The sequence below is a fragment of the Thalia democratica genome, unplaced genomic scaffold (genome assembly GCF_965202585.1).
Source record: "Thalia democratica unplaced genomic scaffold, ktThaDemo2.hap1.1 HAP1_SCAFFOLD_80, whole genome shotgun sequence".
In the NCBI taxonomy this organism is placed as follows: Eukaryota; Metazoa; Chordata; class Thaliacea; order Salpida; family Salpidae; genus Thalia; species Thalia democratica.
Window position 1 is genome coordinate 72,052 of NW_028139256.1, and position 25,113 is coordinate 97,164.

The 25,113-nt window shown below is 25.6% G+C and overlaps 1 protein-coding gene across 1 annotated transcript in view; it reads left to right on the forward strand.

Annotated features, from left to right (window-relative positions):
- LOC145845556 (serine/threonine-protein phosphatase 6 regulatory subunit 3-like) overlaps positions 1-21,899 on the forward strand; it is a 29,450-nt gene extending 7,551 nt beyond the window's left edge. The window contains 17 exon segments of the mRNA XM_082952747.1: positions 3,477-3,599; positions 5,708-5,837; positions 6,341-6,493; positions 6,960-7,083; positions 7,086-7,147; positions 9,171-9,262; positions 9,710-9,810; positions 12,359-12,516; positions 15,249-15,346; positions 16,823-16,874; positions 17,159-17,246; positions 18,124-18,193; positions 20,396-20,541; positions 20,838-20,902; positions 21,211-21,263; positions 21,522-21,576; positions 21,829-21,899. Coding sequence (XP_082808873.1) covers positions 3,477-3,599; positions 5,708-5,837; positions 6,341-6,493; positions 6,960-7,083; positions 7,086-7,147; positions 9,171-9,262; positions 9,710-9,810; positions 12,359-12,516; positions 15,249-15,346; positions 16,823-16,874; positions 17,159-17,246; positions 18,124-18,193; positions 20,396-20,541; positions 20,838-20,902; positions 21,211-21,263; positions 21,522-21,576; positions 21,829-21,834 — 1,576 coding nt within the window. The 3' untranslated portion in view covers positions 21,835-21,899.
- Positions 21,900-25,113: the final 3,214 nt, after the last annotated feature.

Consider the following 25,113-nt stretch of genomic DNA (forward strand, 5'->3'; position numbering starts at 1 on the left):
AATTTTCATAATTATTTGCATAAATATAATGCTAATATTAGTTTAAAAATTGCTTATTCATTCACAAAACTGAGTTTGTTAGGCCTTCAAACCAATATAATTTATTAATTATTGATATATGCATTCAAGTTTATACAGTAGTATTAGAAAAACTGGAAAATGTTTTGATATTTTATATAAGCCACAATAAATTATTTCTTAAAGTTTTGAAAGTTATAGTATTATTGTTTTATAATGTAACGTTAAAACTGAACCGTAGATGTTATGTTAAGGCACTTTTGGAAAAATGCCAGTTTTTTAAACATGTTGTTTTGTGTTTCAGGTATTAAAGTATTTAAGTGCAATTATTTGAAAAATACTAGCGAGTGCTATAATTTGCAATGTTTAATAGAATATAAATTATAGTACTTTAAGTTTTTTAAACTATACAATACTTTACTTTTTATAGTTATTTTTAACTTATTTTCATTAAACTTAAATTTAAAACAGTTAAAGTTAAAAAATAAAAATATTTGAAAACTAATTAGTTTCAGTTTTGTAAGACTCAAGTATAGTAATATTATACTAAAATAATTAGTTTTATAAAATTAGCTAATATAAGCAAGTTTTTAATCTAAAATAATTTTATTACAATGTGCAAATCAGCATTGAGCTTATTTTAAAACGGTCAATTATTATTTTCTTGCATCAGAAAACTTTATTTTGATGACATTTAAACTTAACAAAAATTAAATTAAATAGTTTGGTTCAAAGAATTAGAAAATGTTATGTATTAACTTAAATAATTAAATTTAAACCTTAATTAACTTTACGTGTAAGTCTATTTTAAGTTTCGTTTAAAATGGTCAATTATTTGTAGTATAATAAAATTAGCTTATAAATATAACCAAATAATAATGTAAAAATTGTTATAATAAAAATATAACTCAAATTATTATGTTTAATTTGAAATGTTCTACCATTTATTTGCAAACTTAATTTTTTTCGTTTTTAAAATAAAGTCAATATTAAATTTTATTCAAAATGGTCTTAAATTTTTTTGCAAACTTTATTCTGTATGACTTTTAAACGTTCAAATGTCAAAACTTTTTCTTGTTTGCTTTTCGTAACGAGAATACGTTATAATGTTTGTTTTTATTTACTCAGTTGTAACATTTACCATTTTATATTTAAATTGTAAAAGCAGCTGGAAATAGATGAATGTTTAAATTTGTTTTGCTTTAAAGTAACTAATATTTTTTCTTTAAAATTTAGTAAACACAATTTTACTTACTGCCACATAAATTTGTGTAAAATTACCTAATTGATGCTATTTTAATATTGTTTCATTTTTTTTTATTTTTACTCATATTATTAATTAGGTTATAAGTAATTTATTTTACTATATTTTATTATATTACTATGACACATCCTTTATTTAGTAGTAGGTAACTTTTAAACAGATAAATTAGAGCTACCTGTATCATATATTTTAGCTGTTAGTAAAATTAGTATTATGTATATACACATTATGAATATAAACAAACCAGCAAACATTTTCGAACTTTAGGTTAAGATTAAACTTTGAAAAAACAATAAATGGTATATATAGTAATTTTTGGATAGTATTTAACTAATTGAGAAAGTTAAGTTTTAAAAAAGAATAATTTTAAAATAATAAATTCACAACGATGTCCTATATTTCGATTAGCTTTACTATGATAACGAAATCTAATAAAAAAAAAAAACGACATAAAATCTAAACAAACTAGAATTTTAAGTTTTATCACATATTGTTACAAGATTTACAGGGTTACCACTTTACCTGGAATCCTGGAAAAACCTGGAATTTGACAATTTAGGCAAAAAACACCTGGAAAAACCTGGAATTTAAGAAATTTTGAAAAAAAAAAAAACTGGAAAAACTGGAATTTTGATCAAAAAACCTGGAAAAACCTTGAGTTTTTAAGAACTTTAACATCTTCAGTAGTAAATATAAATAAAAATGGTAAGAACCATTAAAAAATCAGTCACAGTCTTATACAACCACTTAGAATAGATCTTTCGTTTATTAAAAAACAAATATTTTCAATTCTGTAGAAAACAAAAAAATATACTAGCAACTAGAGAAAGTAAATTAAATATTTTAGCAAAATTTAAAATAAAAACTAAAAACTACCATATTATTATAATACTGAACTTCATACTTTTACTTTAAAATTAATGGAACACTTATATTTGAGATTAGTCAGTAATGTTTGATATAAATTTTCAATTTGAGAAACTGAGAAAAAGACACTTTGGAAAACTATTTTTGTTTACTGTAACTACGATAAACTATTTCTATAAACAACAAACAATTAAAAAAATCCCCTAGTATTTTACTTGGTAAAAAAAAAAAAATTTTTGATGACATTTTCAATTTTTTGTTACTAAAACTATTCCTTAAAAACACTGTTTAAATTAATTTTTGCCTTAGTTTTTTTAATCCACCATTGTTCTTCAGTAGTAAAGTTTCGGTTTGACTCAAAAAAATTATCATTTAGATAAAAATTATCATATAGATAAAAATTTAAGTCATTACCAAAAATTAAAAAAAAAAAACACATTTTAAGTAGCTTTACAGTATCTTTTCAATATTTTTATGCTATTTAGCACAGTTTCTTATCTTAAATTTAAATTTAAACTTAAAATAGACCCAAAAATGTTTACTTTTAAAAACCTGGAAGAAATTTGAAAACCTGGAAAAAATTTTGAAAAAACGAGTGGCAACCCTGGATTTAACAAAACAATAAAATTATTAAATAATTATAAATGTTTTATACGATTTTAAAACAATTTATATAGGTTCACTTGTTTTTCTGAACATTTTAAACCAAATTAAATCGATTTAAAATTAGTATTGTTTAGACTTAAAAAAATAAAACAATATTAGTTAAAAATTAAATGAGGAAATAGGTTTTTACCACAAAATTGCACTTTGTATAAAATATAAGGAAACTTTTGACACTAATTTCTTTAAATCATTTTGATAATCTAATAAAAAAAAAATTTTTTTGTTTAAAATTGTACCATCTAAAAAAACAGTTGAAATTTTATTAAGTAATCAAAAGCGCTCAATAGATTATATTCTTGCAACTCTACAAAATAAATGAAATTAAATAAACGTTTCAAATTAAATAAAAAAGATGCGTTATTTATACAAAACTGGCATCATATATTAATCTTAATTGTTGTTCTCAGTATTTGTTTTGAAACGCTTAGAACTTGAAGTAGCTGACTTAAACTTGTTGAAGAACTAAAATGAGCTTATGAAGCATGTTCAAATTAGTTTTATTTATTAAATATAGCCAATAAACAGTTTAACTTCTATCAAGTTACATGTTTGAATTATTTATATTTATATATATTAAATTTAAATAGGCAAGAAACAATAGTACTGTTATTAAAGAACATGTTCGAATTATTTATATTTAATAACATTAAATTTATAATAGGCAAGAAACAATCGAACTGTTGTTAAAGAACATGTTCGAATTCGGCATCAATGAGTCGGTGACAATAAACGGAATCAGTGTGTTGCTTGCATTGCTCGAAATCAGAAGACCCGCGCCATTTGGGTAAGTGTTTGATTGAATTATTTTATTAATTGTTAACAGCTAAGTTAATATTATATGCACACAGATAACAAAAAGTTTAAGTTTTGTTATAAACTGCATTTAAGATATTGATTGAACTATTTTATATTAAATATAAATTTTTATTAAACTACATGTTTAGTTATTTTATACAATTTGTACACAAACTTAAAAAATTTAAAAAAAAAACATTCGGGTAAGTGTTTGATTGAATTTTTTATCAACTTTATTTATTTAAATTAAGTTCTGTTATAAACTGCATTTAAGATTATTTTCTATTTTTAAGTAGATAGCAATAAAAAACAAAATTACTGTTACATCAACAAACTGAACTTATACAAACAACAAAGCAATTTAGCAAATTTGTAAACTTTGTAAGTTTGTAAATTTTATATAACTTTGTATGACATATTAATATATAACTCATGAATCATTCGAAGTATTGTGAGCATTTTTGTGCCTAGTATGGAAATTTATATTAGTTATTGTTTGTTTAATGTGCCACAATTAATTAATCAAATAATTTTACATAAACTTTACTTAAGAATTAGAATTAATAACTGGTTCAGATTAAATTATAACAAGCTTAAATGTAGAAAAAACATTAGGAAAAATAAGAACGAAATTTTAAACAAAATAAGTTATTTAGCTGATTTTTGTTCTCAGCTTCAGTTAAATAAAAAAGAATGTTTTTGTGATTTAAAATCAATAAAAAAACAACTAAAAAATAAAAAGTTGCAACAAGAACCATAAAACTTCATTTATATTCAAAAATTCCACAGAAAATTTCAAACTTTCCATAAAAGTCAATATTTGATACCATCAAAGGTCATTAACACAGTTTAAACCAATGAAAAACAGTTAATATCGGAAAATTTTCCCTTTATACAATTAATTTCGATTAAATTTTGTTAAAAACTCAAGTTTCTAGTATATTAATAACCACGATAAAAGGATGAATAGCACACTTTAAACTAATAAAAAACAATTATTCTTAAAAACTTTGTTGTTATAAAAATTTAATATCAATAAATTTTTTTTTAAAACTCAAGTTTAACTAAAATATTGATAACCACGCCCATAAACAGCCCTATTGTCAAGAAGTTACTCACTAAGCAATTAACTTGTTGATAAGTTTACAAATATGCAGATATACTTGTTTTCACACATTTGAGCGACTTTTATTACTTGCTTTTACATTTGACATAAACTTTTGTGTATTTGAAATTTTCAAGAAAAATATCAAAAAAAAAAAAGATTTTTGTTAGTATTAATACAAGAAAATTTGAGAAATTAAATTTTTTTTAAACTCCCACAACACTATGTTTTTTTTTAAAACTATAAATGCATTGTACAATTTTTTAAGTTCAAAAAACCAAATTAAAACCTGTCAACTCAGAAAAACAATGAACAATTTTATCAGATAATTATTAAACTGTTTAAAGTTTAAATAAAAAAAAAATGTTTTGGTTTTTAAATTTTTTACTTTACCTGATACAAAGTATGAGAAAATATTTGAACTCATTAACTCGTGGTTTTTTATACTTGTTTGTGGTATAATTATGACAACTATATAATTAATTGTACAACAAAATAGAAAAACTTAAGTATTTATAAAGACAAATGGCTTGTCAGATTAATTCGAAATTAAAAATTTAAATTAAGTATTTCATTTTATTTCAAACAGTTTTCAAACAGATCTTAAAAAACTATCCACAAAATAAAAGCAATGTTTAAAATTTACTTTAATACATATCATTAAAAAAATATAAATAACTTACCTAGATTAAGAATTAAAAACATCTAAAAAATATTAATATATTTTAATGATGACATCGCCGTCTCTACAACAAAAAACATTAGAAAAACAAATAAAAACTTGAATACATGTTTGTACAGTCAAAATGTAGGTTATACATCTCCTCAAATAAAATTTATTTAAATACTGTTGTATATTATGAATAGTAATAATATTAATATATTTTAATGATGATTCTCCATCTCTACAACAAAAAACAAAATTAGAAAAACACATAAAACTTGAATACATGTATGTACAGTCAAAATGTAGATTACCAACCTCCCCTAAGGTTCCCGGACATCATCCCCGAGCTGACCCCGCTGGACGTCGAAAGGCTGAAGCATTCGGTGACCAGAACCCTGAAGGGCATGGAGTCCCGGATGCCCGATTTCGTCAAACTGCTTTCGGATCCGCCGAGGGTTTGTTTGTTATTTGTAATAGTTTTGGATTTTAGTGTAATTTATTTTACTTGTCAAGATGCTTTCGGATCCGCCAAGGGTTTGTTTAAAGTTTTGTACATGTTTAATGTACAAGTGGATGGTTGTTATTTTTTATAAAAAACTACATCGTTTATTATTTTTTTAAACCGTTTTAATTTCAATTGAACAAACTAACTAGTGTTGCAGTTTAGTCACACTTTTGATTATTTGATTTTTCTTACTCTTTCATCTCCTAATTTCTTAGTAAGTATAGTAGTCATTCACTTGAGTAACAATATCTTGCAAAAAATACATTTTGTCATAAATTTCAAAAAAACTCTATTAAATGTCAAGAAAAAAAACTTAAAACTAACCAATTAAAAGTATATCATTATTTTAACCACTATACAGAAAGAGTCGATGGCTTAGTCTTAATAAGATGTAATGTTAGGTATCAATTCAGCAAACATTATTTTTATCGTAATAAATTATATTATTAACAGAAAGAGTCGATGGCTTGCACGTTCGGAATGTTGGAACCCCCACTCGGCAACACCAGACTTCACATTGTCAAACTGATATCTGCAATGCTGCTGATCAACGATGCTTCAACCAACAAACTGCTCTCGGAACTACACGTGTTCAATATCATTTTTGTTAGTTGTTTGTAAAATTTTTGATTATAAGTTTTATGGTATATATAATTTTAGTAAATCTAGTTTTTGAAAAGTCCTTTTAAAAATTAATCATTGTTTTTGTCAATTGAAAAAACTACTAGAGTCATTAAATAGCTTGAGAATGCTATTTAGTTGATTAACTATGATATTTGCATATGTTTTGCAAGTAGAAATACCTACACTAAATTTTAAAGATTAACTTGATTTAAATTATTTACTTTTCCCAACAAAACCTAGTTTTTTTTAAAGATATAATTGGAATAACAAATTTTAATAAAATTTTTCATTAATATGATATATTGTCTTAATACAGGACCTGTTTTTCCAATACGAATACAACAATTTCCTGCACACTCAATATTTAATAAAATATACAAATAATATAAAAATAACTGTTTAATATAATAAATTATTATTTAAATATAAAATATAATTCTCTCCACAGGACTTGTTCTTCCGGTACGAGTACAACAATTTCCTGCACACTCAGGTGGTGAACTGCCTCCACACAGTTCTCTCCAACACCGCATCATTGACCAACTTCGACGGCACCGCTATGACGTCACAATCCGAAGGAAGGAGTGCGAGGAGAAGGAAGACGACATGCGCAAGAACGCCCCGCTGCTCACGCACGTTAGTGACGTCATAATATGATGTATAACATTTATTATATATATTTATTAGAAAAATAAATTTTTAAAAGTGCTGGTACACGTGTTTCATAAGACTAGACGCCTTAATCATCAGCACTCAGCACTTTGCTAAACATATTTTAATTTTATTTTAAATTTATCTGGCTGAAGATTAAGGCGTCTAGTCTTATGAAACACGTGTACCAGTATTTTTAAAAAAATTTAGTTTTTCTAATAAATTATTTAAAAGCCCTCAAGTGTGGCTCAGTAGAAGGTGTTTAAGTTTAAATAACAAACTTATTTTATATATATATATATACTAAGTAATTGAATAAACTGACCTTTACCCATCTCAGTTGTGTGACGTCATGATTGTGATTAATTTAAAGTTATTTCTTTTGTTCTTTTAATAATTTTTTATATCATTCTTTACAAACCTCTAAACTCTTTCTAGTTTTTGACATCAAAATGTATTTCTTGTTATAATGTTCCTTACGCCTCCAAAAAACACGTAAATTTAAAGTATATTTTCTGTACTCTCACTCGTATATGTCGTTAATAGATGTTACGGAAACACTTCCAAAGAATAAAGTCTTTTTTTTTGCATAAAAGTTATTATTTTATGTTTAAAAACAAAAAAAAATTATTATAACCTCTGAGACGATTATTGACGTCATCGTTTAAAGATCACAAATATTAACTCAAAACTTTTCGTATAATATATTGTGTTATTACAAAAGTAATGCATAGAGTCCAATGCAGTATGACAATTTGTAAACTTGCCTAGGCAAGTTAATGTTAACCAAATCCTTGAAATTTGAGTTCCTTCAAACATTTGTCGGCTGCAACTTTAAACGTTAAGCGTAACAAAGTCAAAATAACAAAACGAGCAAACATTCAACAGGATTTTTGAGCCAAATATTTTGTGTTTAAATGCTATTTTTCATACCGAATTTTACATCTTAGGTAAGCTTTTCATGCTTATTCTTTAAGCTGTGATCAAAGTAAGTACTCAACAGGAAAATTATTATGAGTATGTAAATATGTAAAATAAACAAGTAATTGATACTTTTGCTAATGATATTTTATGATCTAACAAATAAGTTTTGTAATATTTCGATTTTTTTATTTTAATCTTACGCCGTTACACTATTACAAACTTTTATAAAACTTTGATTATTTATTTTTTAAGCTGTAGTTTTCCACTTTTGTATATAAAGTTGCGGTACTGATTAGTGTTAAAAGATAGTACTTAATACTTGGTTTATCTGAGTTAATCCGTTAACACTATGAATGAGATCTCATTTTTTTTTAAAACAGGGGTCGGCAACTTTCTAGCAAGATTGAAATAAGGATTAAAAATGTCAATTATTAATATGTTCAGTCTTGTTTTAATTTCTTTAAGTTGTTTTTGAGCTAGCAAATACTTTGCGGGATCCGGTAACGTTGTCCATCCCTGCTTTAAATGGTGACAACCAAAATTAAGCATCATTAACAAATAACAAATAATTTTTTCCTGTCAGGTTTGCATGTGAGGCTGTTCGTGACGTCATTTAATAGAAATCACAAACGTCGATTTTTGTTAAATATATCATTTCTGTATTGAACCTCATGGCAGCAATCAATACATGTTTGTTTCTATCATAACAACTTGCATTGACAAGTTTACTACTCAGATTATTCAAGGCATTCGCGGTGGTTTGTGTTGCCCTGGTTGAATGGATGTATTTCTAAGCTATAAAGTAAACGATTGATTGAAAAGTTTTCGCATATTCAATTATTGCAGACCAACGCACAGTATACACTAATACTGTACCATTTTATACATGTTATAGACGCTCATTAACGTAAACAAGTGTTGTAAGAAAAAAAAAACAATCTCCGCAGGTTTTGAGGACTGCAAGCTGATCCAGCGCATATTGGACATAATAAATACTTAAAGTAATTAAAAACTTTGAAAAAAAAAAAACCGCAAAAAGTTATGGAAAATAAATATAAGCCATAATTATTCATATATACTGCAGGTATTCGAGGATTGTCGGCTGATTCAGCGCATCTTGGACGCTTGGGCCGACAACACGACCCACGAAACTGAAGGAAAGGGACAGAGAAAAGGGTGAGTGTAAATATTAAAGAAAGTAAAAAAGTTAAATAATTTCACACAATATGTGCATACATTTTTTGTGTATAAATTAAATTTTAAATAATCATGGAATAATGAATCATGTGTAAGTAATATATATTATTTAATAATATTTAAATAATGAAAATGATAATAAACTAATTAATAATAACAATTTGGAAATAATTAAAAAAAAATACAATCAGTATTTGTAATACGTTGTACATTTCATTTTTTATAAAGTTCACTAATAAGCAACTAATGTATTCATATACGGCTCATGAAGCACCTGACGTAAAAATGTAATTAAGAAATAATTTTCATAAAAAATACGAACAACACTTATACAGGTGCATGGGCCACCTGACCATAAATATGCAATAAAATAAAAATAAGACATGTATTTGCACTTGCATTTATTTATTATTTTGATTAACACAGATACATGGGCCATTTGACCATCATATGCAACCACATCATTCAAATATGCGACCAGAAGCAGGGCCAAGACAACCACGACAGGGTCAATCTGTTCATCAGGGGTAAGAGTTTTTGAACAAAATAAATAAATACGTATATATGTGTCTATAAATTACTATTTGTTTTAATTGTAAACTAAATAAGGACAATCACGACAGAGTTAATCTGTTTTTTGAATAAAATGTACATATATATATATAAATATATGTCTATAAATTACTATTTGTTTTAATTGTAAACTAAATAAGGACAACCACGATAGAGTCAATCTGTTCATCAGGGGTAAGTGTTTTTGAATAAAATAAATATATATAAATATGTGTGTCTATAAATTACTATTTGTTATAATTATCAACTAAATAAGGACAATCACGACATCTCTTTATCAGGGGTTTGTTTATTATAATTGTAAAACTAATAAATGAGAAATTTTACTTGAATTGGATTTTATTCAACTGATGATCTCGTTTGACTAGTTTAAAGCGAGTGAAATAAAAGATATTAACAGGTCTATATAATTAAATGTTTTTTTCTCTAATCTAAGAACAATAAACTATGTTTTTTTGCTTTACAATAAATAGGGTTTGTATGTATTTTAATATTATGATTATATAGTTCATTATATAATTTGTTATATAATTTTATATATTGTAATTTTATTGTATAATAAATAACTATATTAAAATTACAAAACTTTTAATATTACATAAAGGGTTGCCACTTTACCTGGAAACCTAGAAAAACCTTGAAAAACCTGGAATTTGACAATTTAGGCAAAAAAAACTTGAAAAACCTGGATCTTGAGAAATTTGAAAAAATACCTGGAAAAACAGTATCTTTTCAATGTTTTTATACTATTTAACATAGTTTTTTACGTTTAACTTAACTCTTAACTATAAATAGACCCAAAAATGCGTACTTTCAAAAACCTGGAAGAAATTTAGAAAACCTGGAAGAAATTTAGAAAACCTGGAAAAATTTTAAAACAACGAGTGGCAACCCTGTCTTAGTATATTTACATTGAGATAAATAACTGTATAAACTGTATAAAAGATATTAAAAGGTTCATATAATTAAAGTACTTTTATTTAAGAAACTATAAAACATGTTATTTTTTATGCTTTACTTACAATAAGGTTCGTTTGTATTTATACAACATAATAAAAAGCCACATTAAAATAACAAAAGTTTACAATGAGATAAAGATAAATTAAAATACTTGCAATACTCAATTGTGGCTTGCCGTATGCTTAAGTGGTTTGAAGAATTTATAAATTTGTATATAAGCACTTGACTTAGCAGTTTCTCGTTGAAAGTAGTTTATATAAATAAGTTTTATTATGTTATAACATAATAACTATTGTATTATTTTTATGCTTTGCCATAAAGTTTGTTTGTATTTGACTTGAATTTAGTAGTTTCTATATAAAAGTTTTATAGACTAAGTTTTTAGATAGTTTATAATGGTCTAACATACACTTTAAAAGCTTATTCATTATTTTATATAGTTATAAATAAAATCTTAAAATGAGTCATTCATACATTTTAAATTATTTACTTGTTGTATACAGTATTACAAAGCAGAAAGTTTTGTTTTATGAATCTTTTTTGTTCCAGTAGCTGAAATAAAATGTTCATTATTGATCGTGGTCTGTAAATGGTGCTTTATTCACAAAGCATTTAACACAACAAAAACTAGTATGAATGACTGAAATTATTTACATTTATAAGTGGTGAATAATTTATATTTTCGTACTTCGTTTTGACAAAATTGTAAGCTACCTGCTTTAAAGCTCATCTCTTAATATTTTTACAGTTGTACTAAATTCATTAAAAGTATTATGATTTTATCCTGTGGTTTGAACTTTATTTGAAAAAAAAATCAGAAAATATTTAATTATTTTCTTAAACCTCAAGTAGTTGTTAAAATTTTTGCCGCTAATCTTTCATTTAGTCTTTTGAATTATAAGTTTCATTGATATATTTTTGTTTTTAATTATTACCGATGTTTAGCTAAGTAGTATAATAAAATAAGTTACTAATTTGGTTAAGCAATAAATCTGCTCTGACATTTTAGAATAATTTATAATACATGTAAGATACAACAGTTTCTGTTTTTTTTTCTATAACGTAAATATATCAAACCACCAAACAGTCACCCATTTGCATTTTTAAAAAGGTAACAAAATACCTTAAACCTTAAACTTAAAATTGTTTCCACCTAAATATATTATAACTATGACTAAACAGAAATGACTGAGTACGAACAGAACAGACTTCTAATATCTTTATAAATTGTAAGATAAATATTTTACAAAACCCAATTCAAAATGTTATTGTGATTCAGTTGTACCAAAATAGCAAAGTACTTTATGTACTTTTTATACGGGATTGTGTTTTTACATTTCATGTAATGCAACACATGTATGGCGGAGTGTGTGGCTTAGTTGTAGCAAAAAACCAAACAAATTTTATAATGATATTTTATAATATTTTTACAATATTTTATTTTCCCATTTATAAAATAGAGTATTGCACTAACTATGATGGTTGACCTACTTTTAACAAAACTCGATATTTGAAGTTTTTATTATAACTGTTTCAACGCAGGTATGGCCGAGGATGAGCAGAACAGGTGGTCTGATTTTGTCGGCGAGTCGCTGGCTGAGATAAACGAGAAAAACTCGAGCAATTTGGGCGGGCACAACCCCAAGATATTGTCGGATACCGAGAACGACGATTACACCCGGTACGACTCCGCTCAGCAGGTATGTTGTGTTTATTTTACCAATAACATATACATAACTTGTAGTAAATTAAAAAAAGCTCTATTTATTAGTAAATGAATTAAAGTTTTTAAATGTGTTCTTAAAACAATAAAAAATTGCATTTTTAGTTAAAATTTAATGAGATTTAATAATCTTTTGTAGAATAAGTTATTTGGTATAATAAATCAGTAAACACGTATGTTTTAAACACGTATGTTTTAAAACTAATTTCTAATTTTTGAAATAATTATTGCTGTTTTAACGTTTTAATCACTAGGGAGTATAATTTTTATTAGTTACTGTGACTCATAAAATCACATAAGCGTAAATACAACACTTACAAATATATATATCTGTTCTTCTAAGTTTTCTTATGTAATACTCAGTTATATAATTTATGTTTTGTAAATTTATTAGAATTTTACAACTTACTGGTAACAAAAGTATTGTTTATTTAGTTGCTATAAAGTTGTTTGTACACCAATTAAACATTTATTTACACATTTTTATGTTACTTAAATGCATTTCAAATCGAAGTCATTATATAATTTATAAGACTTAAGACAAAGTACAGATTTTATAATAATATTTTATAAATTATAAAAATATTAATTTACAAAAAGTTGCATATGTAGGGATTTTCAAAACTATATTTAAAGATATGTTTTGTTTTTAAATTTAAATATGTCCTTTTTTGTTTCTTTTATAAGCCAAAATATGTAAAAATATCAACAAAAACATTAAAAAGCCCTAATTAAAAACTACTTTTAATAAAAATCTTTTTATAAAACTTCAATGTTGTTTGCGGCCAGAATTTTTGTGAGAAGTCGATATTTGGTTGAGGTGAGCGAAATTTTGATGTTTTATGTTGATATACAAAATAATTTCACTATAAAAAGTTTTTTTGACAAAATTACAAAAAAAAGCTACTTATACTGCAAAATCTGTGGCTATATTGTATTATTTATCATTTTAATTGTACACAATAAGTATCTGACTTGATTGGAATGTTGTTTTTTCAACTAATTGAACAATGTAATCAAATCCAATGTCATTAAAATTGAAAAGGAAACAAGCTAGTATGTACTGTGATTTCTGAGTGTAAAATGTTTAGAAAAATATACCATGTTTAATTAATGGGAAAATCGTCATCATTTAAAGTAATCATATTTAAATTTTTACCATTGAAGTTGAGCTACTTTATTTTTAACTGGCCTGATTCTATGACTAACTAGGATTTTGCTTCAAAGAGTTCATATGATTAATTCCAAGTATAAGTGTGTTGGTGCTAGTTTTAAAACTAAGTTGTAGCTAAAAAGGGTGTATAAGTTTTATTTTTTGGAAAGATTTATTTTTCATTGAGTTTATGTGATGGACTAATGAGTTTTTTTGAAGAAAGCTGTTACTTTTTTCAAATCAGAATGTTTAAGCAATTTAAAACTATTCTATTGCTTTTTATGATAGTTTAGAAAACATGTGTACACTTTTTTTTTAACCAGTTTTAATTGTCTTGTATTTTTCAATATAATTTTATCTTTTAAAACACATTTATATATGCATTTTAATCTCCAGTTTAAGGTTGTGTGTGCAGTTAAGACTTATGAGACTTCTAAATTAGAAAAAAAACTTAAATTTATTTAATTAAGTATAAAACGGTGTTTTCCGGGTTTAAATTCTACAGAGTTTCCTCAAGTCTCATGCTAAAAGTTCAATTTTTACAATTCAAAATGTGCATGAACTAAAAAACTAGACTAATTTTGAATGTAGAAATTCATACAACAGAATTATTGCATTTTACTTTTATGTTTTATTATACCTTATATATATATATTGAAAGTCTCTAGGAGGTCTTAATATTTAGATTGTGTAATTATGGTTTATGTTGGTCTACTACTGTCAACATTCTTTGAACAAGTTTAGTTGACTGATTGAAAAACTATCAACACTTTTTGATCAGAAAATGTTTGTTAGGCTTTGAACCTTCCTAACGCAAAGAACTTTATTTAGCTTTTATTAAATGAATTTATTTGTAATAGATCAGATTTTTTAATTCAGTCACTTAAACCCATAAAGTTCTATTGAGTCAAAAAGCTGAATATAAAACTGTTTAATTTTTTATCTTTTTTTACCTTTTATGAATTTGTGAACTTTGTATTATTTGGGCTAGTAAATAATGTTTTGCTTTTAAATCTTTGACAAATGTTATCTTTCATTGCATTATTGCTAAATTAAGTAAAAATTTAAGCTGGATATTCCTAAAAAGCTTTATGTTGTCTTTGGATGTTAACAACAAGTCTGTATTCATTTACAATTTATCGTCTTGTCTCATTGTTTTTCAGTTCTCTGACTGGATTCATGTTCTTTATAAAATATTTTATGGAGTTTTCTAATCTTTTTGTGGGTTAGAATCTGTTGCAATATCTTCAATTTTCATTATAAATTAAAAAGTCTAGAAAGTGTGTGATCTTTTTTTTTTGATTTTTTTTCTTGTTATATGCGTCTTACTTCTCTTGAGAAATGTTTTGTGAAGTCGTAATTTCTGATCTTTTTGTGGGTTAAAAATTGTTACAATATCTTTAATTTTCCACTATGTTTATATAAGTCTGACCATTGCCTGATCCTTTTTCTGTTATAAGTTTTTTTTTTCTTGTTATGTGTGTGTGTCTGGCTGCGCAGCATTGAAGTCAAAGTAATTAGAATTAAGAGTTAAAACACTTCCTTCTATATTGAAGGCTTTCAATGACTACCAACTCCAACAAATCACATCGAATTTTTCTGATCAGTTTGGATTCTCCGACTCAGACTATCAGGAAGCAGATGAGCACGATAAGTTAGTTTGTTTTATGTTTGTTAAATTTTATTTAATTTTTAGTTTGTATTGTTTATTTGTTTTAACTTATTTAAGAAGTAGTTTCAATGTGGCTAGTTATTTATGTTTATAATGTTGTGTTATTTTATGTAGTATGTATATATGTATATTATAAACTTAGTTAAAACTTGGTAAACAATACAAAAATTAGTTGTTTTTTGTATTAAAACTAAATATATATAATAGTAAATATCTTAGTACTTGATAAGTTACTTTCTTATCTTATTAATTGTTTTTATATTTAGTTAATTTAGAAAATTTAGTATCAATTTAATTAATTATATATCAATATCATCATTTTGTTTAGCTATTTATTTTAGTTTATTTGTATTATAATATAACCCTATAAAAATATTATTTTTCAAATAATTATTTTCTTCTTCAACTAACTTATTAATAAAGGTGTTTTGTTTATTTATGTTGATTACAATGTCTTACCTTAAATAGTGTTGCGACATATAAGTCGTTTTTCTCTCTTTTTATTTATATCTCAATATACGTTGGTAAATGTTTATGTTTGTTAATAACAATCTTGCTAGAAACTGCCTAATTCTATTATTAGGTGAGTTAATTAAATATTGCGCTCAACCTCGATTAACCGCCTGTATTTAGAGGTATGGTTAACCAGTCCTTTTACACCTGCAATTGACAAGCATGAGTTGCTCTTAAAGTTTTCTTTTATGTAAACTATTTCTTGATTTTTCAGATTTATAAGATGCTATACCATATATTTTATATTAGATTTTATGTATGTTTCAAACATATTTTTTACAAATATACATTTGTCAGTATAACGTTTCATGTAAAAATAATTAGTCACTAAATTTTATAGACAAATGTCTATTAAAATGAAACTGAATACAGTTTCATTTTTAACTCAGTTGTGTAATAGTCGTTTACATCATACTTCTAAAATGCTTATATAATTTTAATTAATTTAATAACTTAAAATTGAAAAAGTTGTATGACATTTTGTTTAGAAAACTTATACATTTGTTCTACTTGCGCTGTAAAAACAAAAGAATATTGCAATTATAATGCGTAAAAAATAGAAATGAAGTTAAATTAAAGTAGTACACAGCTAACACATTAATAGTTTTCGCTGTGAACTTTACGTTAACATCTCACTAGTATTGAATTTTTTTGTTTGTTAGCTACTACAACTAATGTAGAGTTTGATCAACGTAGAGTTTTTATAAGAAGCACTTAGTTTAAACTTGACCTTTTTTATGAGAAAATATCTTCTATATTCTTTTGTAAGTGATGCATTAATTGATGTTATATGTAATGATTTAGAAAACTTTTTTTATTGGTTTGTACTTATAATTAGTGTAAATAATCTATTTCTACTATAAGGGGTTATTTCTGAAATTATACTATTATAATTTTTAAGATGATATATTTTTTATTTTGATATAAAAGGGATGATTTATGCAGGTTCAGCAAAATAAATCAAGTTAATTTCGACATCAAGACAGATACTGACGTTGTTAGTTATTTATTTGTTTTTTTGAGTTTTCTCATTAATTAGTTTTAATTTCTAAACTGTTAAAGATTAAAAAATTTAGTAATAAAGTTTGGTTTGCTTATAACTGTAATATGGTACCACAAGTGTTAAAATAACAATTGTTTAAAAAAAATAATGTTCTACATTTTTTAAAAGTTTAATTATCGTTTAAAAATCAACGTTTTAAATTTTATAAAGTTTGTAAAAGTCATAATCATTGATTTTTGCAAAAGGGCGCCGATAAAACAATTGACTTTCTCATACAGGAAAGCAGAATACAGTTTGAGAAATACTGCACTTCGCAAATACCCAACATCGACGACAGCGACTCCATGTTCGAAAACGTCGATGACGGTTTGTGTGATAAAATACAGGGTTGCCACTTTACCTGGAAACCTGGAATTTGGCAATTTAGGCAAAAAAACCTGGCAAAACCTGGAATTTGAGAAATTAAAAAAAAAACTTGGAATTTTAACAAATTTCACATGTTCAGTAGTAAAATTAGGTTTGAAAGTTTTGAAAAATATAACTGAAAAATGGATATAACTGAAATTGCATTGGGCATTTTTAATTAGTTTTAGATTATAATAAGTGTTACAAAAATGTTGAAACATTTCAAGCAGTTGAAATCTTGTACCCAATTTTACATACCTGGGTTGTTTTTTAGATACGTTTATAAATTAATACCTAGTAAAAGTTACAATGGCGTGTAATTTACTTTTTTTATTCAGGAATAATGACAAACAATAATTTTTTTAAATAGATATACATATTTGTAAATTTTTAAAATGAATTCCAAGTTACTTGAGCTTATTTTATTAATTTTTAAAGTTTTAAAAGCATTTTATTAATAATTGATGTTGCTACTTTAAATTTGTAGCTATTGTAATGAAGCTTACTAAAGTAGTATTATTTAAGTTGTTTTTATTCTCCTTAAATAAATATTGTTTTTAAAGTTTAATTTTTTAAAAATATTTTAGCTAAATACGTTAGAAAACTGAAGTAAAAGTTTTTATTGTTTAAAGTTTTTATTATAGAGTAAAAAGTCAATAAGTGTTACCTTGAATTTAATAATTTTTCTAAATACTCTTCATTAAACTTTCTGAAAAAAAACATGAAAATATAAAAAAAACATATTGAGGTAATACTGTATAACGAGAAGCCTTTAAATTAAAAATAAAATATTAACAACAAAATTTTGTACTTTAAGAAGATTTTGAAATGTATTTAGATGAGGACTGGCCCAACAATAGTGGAGAGGAAAATACTGGAATTTTCGGTGATTCTAATGCAGAAAACAGGTTTGTTTTATTAAAAGTATTTAAACTGTATTTATAATACAAAAATACAGAAACATTTTATGATTCTAATGTTCATAATAGGTTTGTTCTATTAAATAATGAAATTTTTTTCTTTGTTTAGTTAAAATACTGTAATGTTTGGTGATTCTAATGTAGAAAAATATATTTCAAGTTTTCTCTTCCTTTAAAAATTCATAAAGTTAAAACTGCCGTGGGAAATAAAAAGTAAATGTTGGAACTTTTTCGATTGTATATTTTAAAAGTAATTGTGCAAAAGTAAATAGATTAAATAAAGTAAATGGATTACGTAGTTGTAGTATTCATTACAACATTAAATGTGACTACGAGGAAACAAGAAAAAGTTCATTGGTCTGTTTTCGATAAAATAATTTTTTCTAAACTAAAGTTTAAAAATTTCTTATTAGTGCAAGTGTAAACTGTACGTTCAGAAACACTCATGTAAATTGTAAGCCTCATAATTTTAACCTTGTTGAATCGCTTTATAAAGTTAATATCTTTGAAATTTGCTTGTATAAATAGCTAAGCAATGAGAAACGAATTAAAATGCGAAAATTTAAATTTTGGTTTGTTGAGTTTGGTTTGAATTTTGATAAATTGAATGCTTTCACAAGTATTTTATCACCAATAAAAATCAATAAAATTTTGTAAACAGCTTTAATAGGAAATTTCTCATATTAAATGAAATTTTTTAATTTTCAAATCACTTGTTATCTAAGTAGTAAAATATAATTAAAAGAATATTTTAAATTGTTATTTTTTTAAACTTCAAGTACTCATAAAAAAGTTTAAACTTACATCAATATTTAAAAAAAATTAGTAGCAAATATTTTTAAATTATCTGTTACCTAAGTAGTAATATAATTATATTGATTAATGTTTAAAAATATTTAGAAAGAATATTTTAAACTATTATTAAAACTTGCATAAATTTTTCAAACAATAAAATTAATAATATGGATTTTTTTCAACAATCTGTAAACACTTATGTTGTTTATTTAAACGTCACACTTTATTTACATTATTTTTCTAAATGTCACATTTTATTTATAATATTTATTTAAAACTATATTTATTTTATTCAGTTCATGTGACATTAGTTCCGCGTCCAAACAGCAAGAAATAAATGTCATTAAAAGTAAAGAGAAAAGCAACCGATTGTAAAAAAATCCTTTTTGTTTTTGCCGTAAACAAACTTTTGAGTTTTATCAATAAAATTTCTAAACATGAATGAAAAATTAAACTTGATGAAATGCTAATTTTTTATTTTTTATTTAAAAAAAAAAGTGTGCTGGTCATAACAACTTGCTGCTAAAAATAGATTTTTTGTCCCTTATATTTTTTTTTCTTTGCCAATGTTGTCATTTTTTCAGTTTTTTATGTTTTAACATGAGATTAAATGATTTGATTAATGAAACAGTTATTATAAAGTTTCTTGTATATATATATATGTATAGTATTATTACTTTTTCGTAAAACAGACTAGTTTGGCCACATAAATTGTTATTCTAAGTTAGTTTGTATTTTTTATGTTTCAATACCAAAATAACTGATTATGTTGTCATAATCAAGCAACTTGTGATTTGTTGAATAGTGGCGGCTTAATAATTAACTACTAACACGTCATAATGCCTACAAATTCTTGATTATGACGTATTAAACACTTTGTTTGCCACAATCAACCTTTGTTCTTGTTGTTTTTTTAACTGAAAACTTTTACAATTACTATAAAAACTTAACATGGGTTTCAAAATTTGTTCAAGTCTTTTTACAACTAAGCAAATAAATGCCCTTTTTTTCTTCCAAAAAAAAAGAATGGAACTTTTCTCTGATAAAGTTAAAGGTCCATATATTTTACAATAAACATATATTAGAAAAACAAACCACAACTTTGTTAAAAAAAATATAGTTAATAATTATTTGTACTATGAGCACTTAAGTTTTTCTAAATTTATCGCTTGCAACATATGAAATTACACAGATAAACCTTTGTTTTCCATATACATATTTGTAACATGATTATATTTTGCTGTTTTACTTTCAGTTAATTATCAGTCCAAAATCTTTTGTGGTTTGAACCTAGATTTTTTACTGCCATTTTCCATCATCATAAAAACATCTTCAAAACATTGTTACCATCTTACAATGACGTCATCATATATACATTTAATTATGACGTCACAGCCGGAAGTCAACGGACGAAGCGCAGCCCACTGGCGAGGAAACTTTCGAAGTCGACAAAATGGAGGTTGCCACTACAAATGAAGCTAGTGACAATACAACTTCTGCCGGTGACAATACTACTGACGCCGCTAACAAGAGCACGGAAGGTAAAGTTGAATTGACATTAATAATGTTATGATAAATAACATAAACACAATATTTAAGTATATTTGATTTTTAATTAATTAATATTTTAGGATCTTATGTTTTTAGTAAATATTGTAAGAATTAGGCGTTGCATTTACAAACAATCTAAATTACTTTGTGGTTTGTTTAAATTTTTTTTAGGATGTTTTTGTTTTAAATGTACTGTAAAATTAAATGTTGCTCATTATATGATGTTAACTACTTTAGGTTTGTAAACACTTATGTTTTATGAAATAAATAATAGATATTTTTTCAGAAAAACCTGAACACCAAACAACACCCCATCCCACTGAAACACCCTGGTTTGATAATGATAAAAAAGTTAGTTGAATATTTAATAAATTTATTAATACATAAAGTATGCATTATTATCATTATATTGTTTTACTTGAGAGTGTTGGTTCGATAATGATAAAAAAGATTTTTGAAAAAATAACTTAATTCGGTAATCAATCAAACTTTAATGTGTTAGTTGGTAATATGTTTTATTATTTTAATTTACGTAAAATTCAGTTGCTTCAGCATAAAAATATTTAGTTTTTTTAAACTTTCAGCATTACTTACTTTAGGCGGTAAAAAGTTTTATTATGTAACATATAAGTAATTGTTTAATTTAATTTGAATAACAGACAGAAGAAAAACCTTCAGATGAAGGATGGGCAAATTTTGATGATATGAGCAGGTTTTTTTTTATATTTTAATTATGTAATAAAGTTGATGTATTGGTTTTTTATTCTGTACTTTAATCAAGTTTAAAATAGTATTGAACTCTGAAGAGTCGTTGAAAATAAAAAATTGAAACTGAGACAATTAAAAACTCAGTTAATATTAAGTTTTATCACTAATAGAAAAACTTAGTAAGCAGTTATTAAATTAATTTGAAGAAACTATAATTTGTTATGATATTTAAACAATAATAATCAATATAATTTTCTCTCAGTGACAAGCCCACTGAAACAGCTGAAGAAAATTACCTGAAAGAGCTCAAAATTACTGTGAGTTGATTGATTTGTTTATTAATTTTAAGTAAAAAACGAGTTTGTTTTATTATTATAATATATATAATTGAACGAAGCATATTACTGCTCTAAAAATTAGGTTGTTTGTAGAAAAGAAATAGTTGAAGGTTTTTTTCTTCTTTTGCTATGCTTAATACATTTTTAGTGGTATTTTCCTTGATCAACACATTTAAGATGCTTTTCAATCAATTGTTCAAAATTCAATCAACTCAACTTGTGTTATTTCAGCAGTAGAAAAAGACGAGCCAATGAAAAACGAGCAAACGAAAGAAGAGCCAATGAAAACGGAGGAAACAAAAGAAGAGCCAATGAAAACGGAAGAAACTATTGTGGAAAAATCTGATGAAATGAAGCAAGATAATGAGTCTAGGTAAGAGTCAGATTATAACTAATTGGTTGTCAAACTTTGAACAATTTTAACGAAAGTCTATATAATTGAATATAATTTACTACTTATCAATCCAAGTAGATACCAGAATTCTCTACTTTAGACAAAAACTTTAAATCCAAAACTTGATATACTAATTTTAATCCTTCTATTATATGGTTAACACTTGAGATGTTGAAATAAAGTTCACAAATACACAACAAACAACTTTAGGTTTTTTTCCGAGAAACACCAACTTTTTTAATATCCAACAATTTTATATCACCATACTCAGTATATAAAACTAAATTACACAACAGCAGTATGGAAGTGCAGCCGATGCAGGTCACCACCACCGACAAAACGGACAGTGACGTCATAACCAGCGCGAAGTCGTCATCGGTGGACGCGGATGACGTCACGATGCAGACGGACGACGTCGGAGTGACGTCGGAGGAGAAAGGAGACTCAAACGCCGCCAGCAAGATGGAGGTCGACTCGCAAGGAAGAACAAGCGGAAAGTGTTGTCAGGTAATAAATAAAAAAAAAATATTTTAAATATACAATAAGAAGAACAAGCGGAAAGTGTTGTCAGGTAATAAAAAAATTTATGAGTTGTTAAATTAATAAAAAATAAATATCAAAAAACTAGAGCCTAGCAACCTGTGGATAAAAGGGTTGTCAGGTTTGCAATATAAAATAAATAAAGCTAAAAATTTAACTAAGTATCAAAAATAGTCATTTAGTATAAGTTGGTTAATTGTATGGTTTTGCGTAAATAAAGGGGTAATTTGTAGGGTTATATAATATTTAAGTGTTATTAAGTTAAAGTTTGATTTTCAGCGTTAATTTTTTTGGAATGTCTAGTGCACAACATGCAAAAATTAGTATTAATCTAAAATAAATAATTGTAAACTAAACAATCTTTTTTTTTTCTTGTTTATTGTTCAGCGCAATTTTACAAAAATCCTCATCAAGTTTACAAACTCATCAAAATTCAGCAACCGACCATGGAAGTGGAAATTCCCCAAACCGAAGCTCCGCAGCCCTCGTCGGCGATCTCACAAGAGGGAGTTACCCAGAAGCAGGAGGGAAATACCCAGAAGCAGGAAAGCGGCGCGTCAGGCGACAACAAGGTTCAGGAGCAACCAATGGCTACAGAGCAACCGACCAAAAAGTGATTGTTCGGGTGGTTGCCGTGGTGATTTGAACCGTGACGTCACCGAAAAATCCCCTGAATAACGAAAGAATATTTTTTTTATTGTTTTGTTTTTTAATAATCTTTAATTTATAAGATGTAAATCAGAAAAAGTTTTCGAAAATCTAAAGGGTTCAATTTTTTTCATGGTTGTCACGGTTTCGGTTGTCATGGCGACCAATTCATTCTTTCTCGGTTGGAAGTTTCGAGCTCTCTGGCGCGCGATAGCGGTAAAAATATTAAAAAAAATTCTGCCGTTCCGCATACACTAGGCTCTATTTATTTTATTTCACCATTTTTTATTTGCGACTAACAAAAATATAAGCTCATCAGATTTTACTAAGGAAATTTGAAAAAGTGCTACATTTTTCTGAACTCTGAATTTAAAAAAATATTAGTTTTAAGGGCATTTTGGGTTTATGCAAAGTTTCAGTTCTGTTCCCAGCTTTTTTAAGTTATTATTTTACAAAAATAAATTAAAAATAAATAGGATCTGCTGCTTTCAACGCCTCAGCTAATTACTTTTTTATATAACAATAATGATGATTTACTTTTTTAATTTTTATACATCTTACAATTTACTATTGTTTGTAGCAGAAATTAATAATATTTCATTCCCAAACTTGTTTAATTTTTTCTACCTAAAAAATTTTAAAGCTTGATTATATAGATTAAGTGGTAAAAATTGTTTGTCACTTAAAAACAGTTTTATTTTTATATAATACTTATTAATACTTTAAATTGTAGAGCACTTTTTTATTTCATTTCACCGAGTATTGATTCTAATGTCATAAATATTCAATACTTTTTTATATTTTTTCGTATTTAAATTATATAAAATATATTGTCGTATAAAACCAGTTGTTTTTGTGTATTATAAGTTTGAAGACAAATTTAATTTTCAACATTATTTGTTAATTAGATATACATTTGATAAAAGTTAAAACTTATTCTTTAACTTTTTATAGCTGGAGTTTTTTTAGCTTTTTCACAAATTTAAATTTATATCAGTTGACCAAGTTATCAATAAATTGTGTTCATTCTTAAACATATATGGTTGCAAAACAAGTCATTGTAATGGTTGCAAAAGAACAAAAATGTATGTTAAAACACTAAAAAAATGCCTTGTCAACTCAAATATTTATTAAAAAGATTAAAAGAAATACAGTAACGATTTGTTTAGTTTGCGACTCCTACAAGGATCCTATTGTTGCTTCCGACTTTTATATCTCAAAAATTATTTTGAATTTAAAAAATCTGTAAGAAGAATTTTGTAGCTTAGTAAAAACTATATAAAATAAGATCAAAAGTCAAAAAAAGGTTTAAAAAAGAAATAGTAGTTTAAACTTTTATAGGTTTAAATCGGATGTATGCCAGTGGGTAATAAGTAGTAATGGGCTGAAAATTAAATTGGTTTAAAACTAGTAAAAGATAATTTTTCGTCAAAGGGAACAATCATTATAAAATAAGCTTAAAAATCCATGGTTAAAACCAACTGTGTCTGAACATACGTCCAAGAGAATGTCTTGAATAAAGCAATTGCCAAATTACCTTCAATTACCAGATTGAGAAATCTAGTTTTACTGGGCGGCCAAAAAACATGGAGCTTAAAAACTTCAGAAAAAGTTTCAAAATTTTATCTAACTCGTTGTACATAAAAAATCAGCATAAAAAAGTTATTATCTGTGTAAAGGTTGCTAACAAAATTAATAAAAAATAATGCAATTTACCACACGACTATTCTACAGCTGTATTTGGACAACCGGTTTCGTCCTAATTGGGACTCATCAAGAAGGCATTGTTGCGAGAAACTGCTGTTGAGGCCTAACCAACCGGGCTCAAGTTCATATGATTCTAATAAAGTTAAGATTGGCCTTCTGGATTTTTACAAGTTTTTTTTTCGATTTAACTCCGCTATCGTGTCTTTTTTGGTATACTATCAAAATCC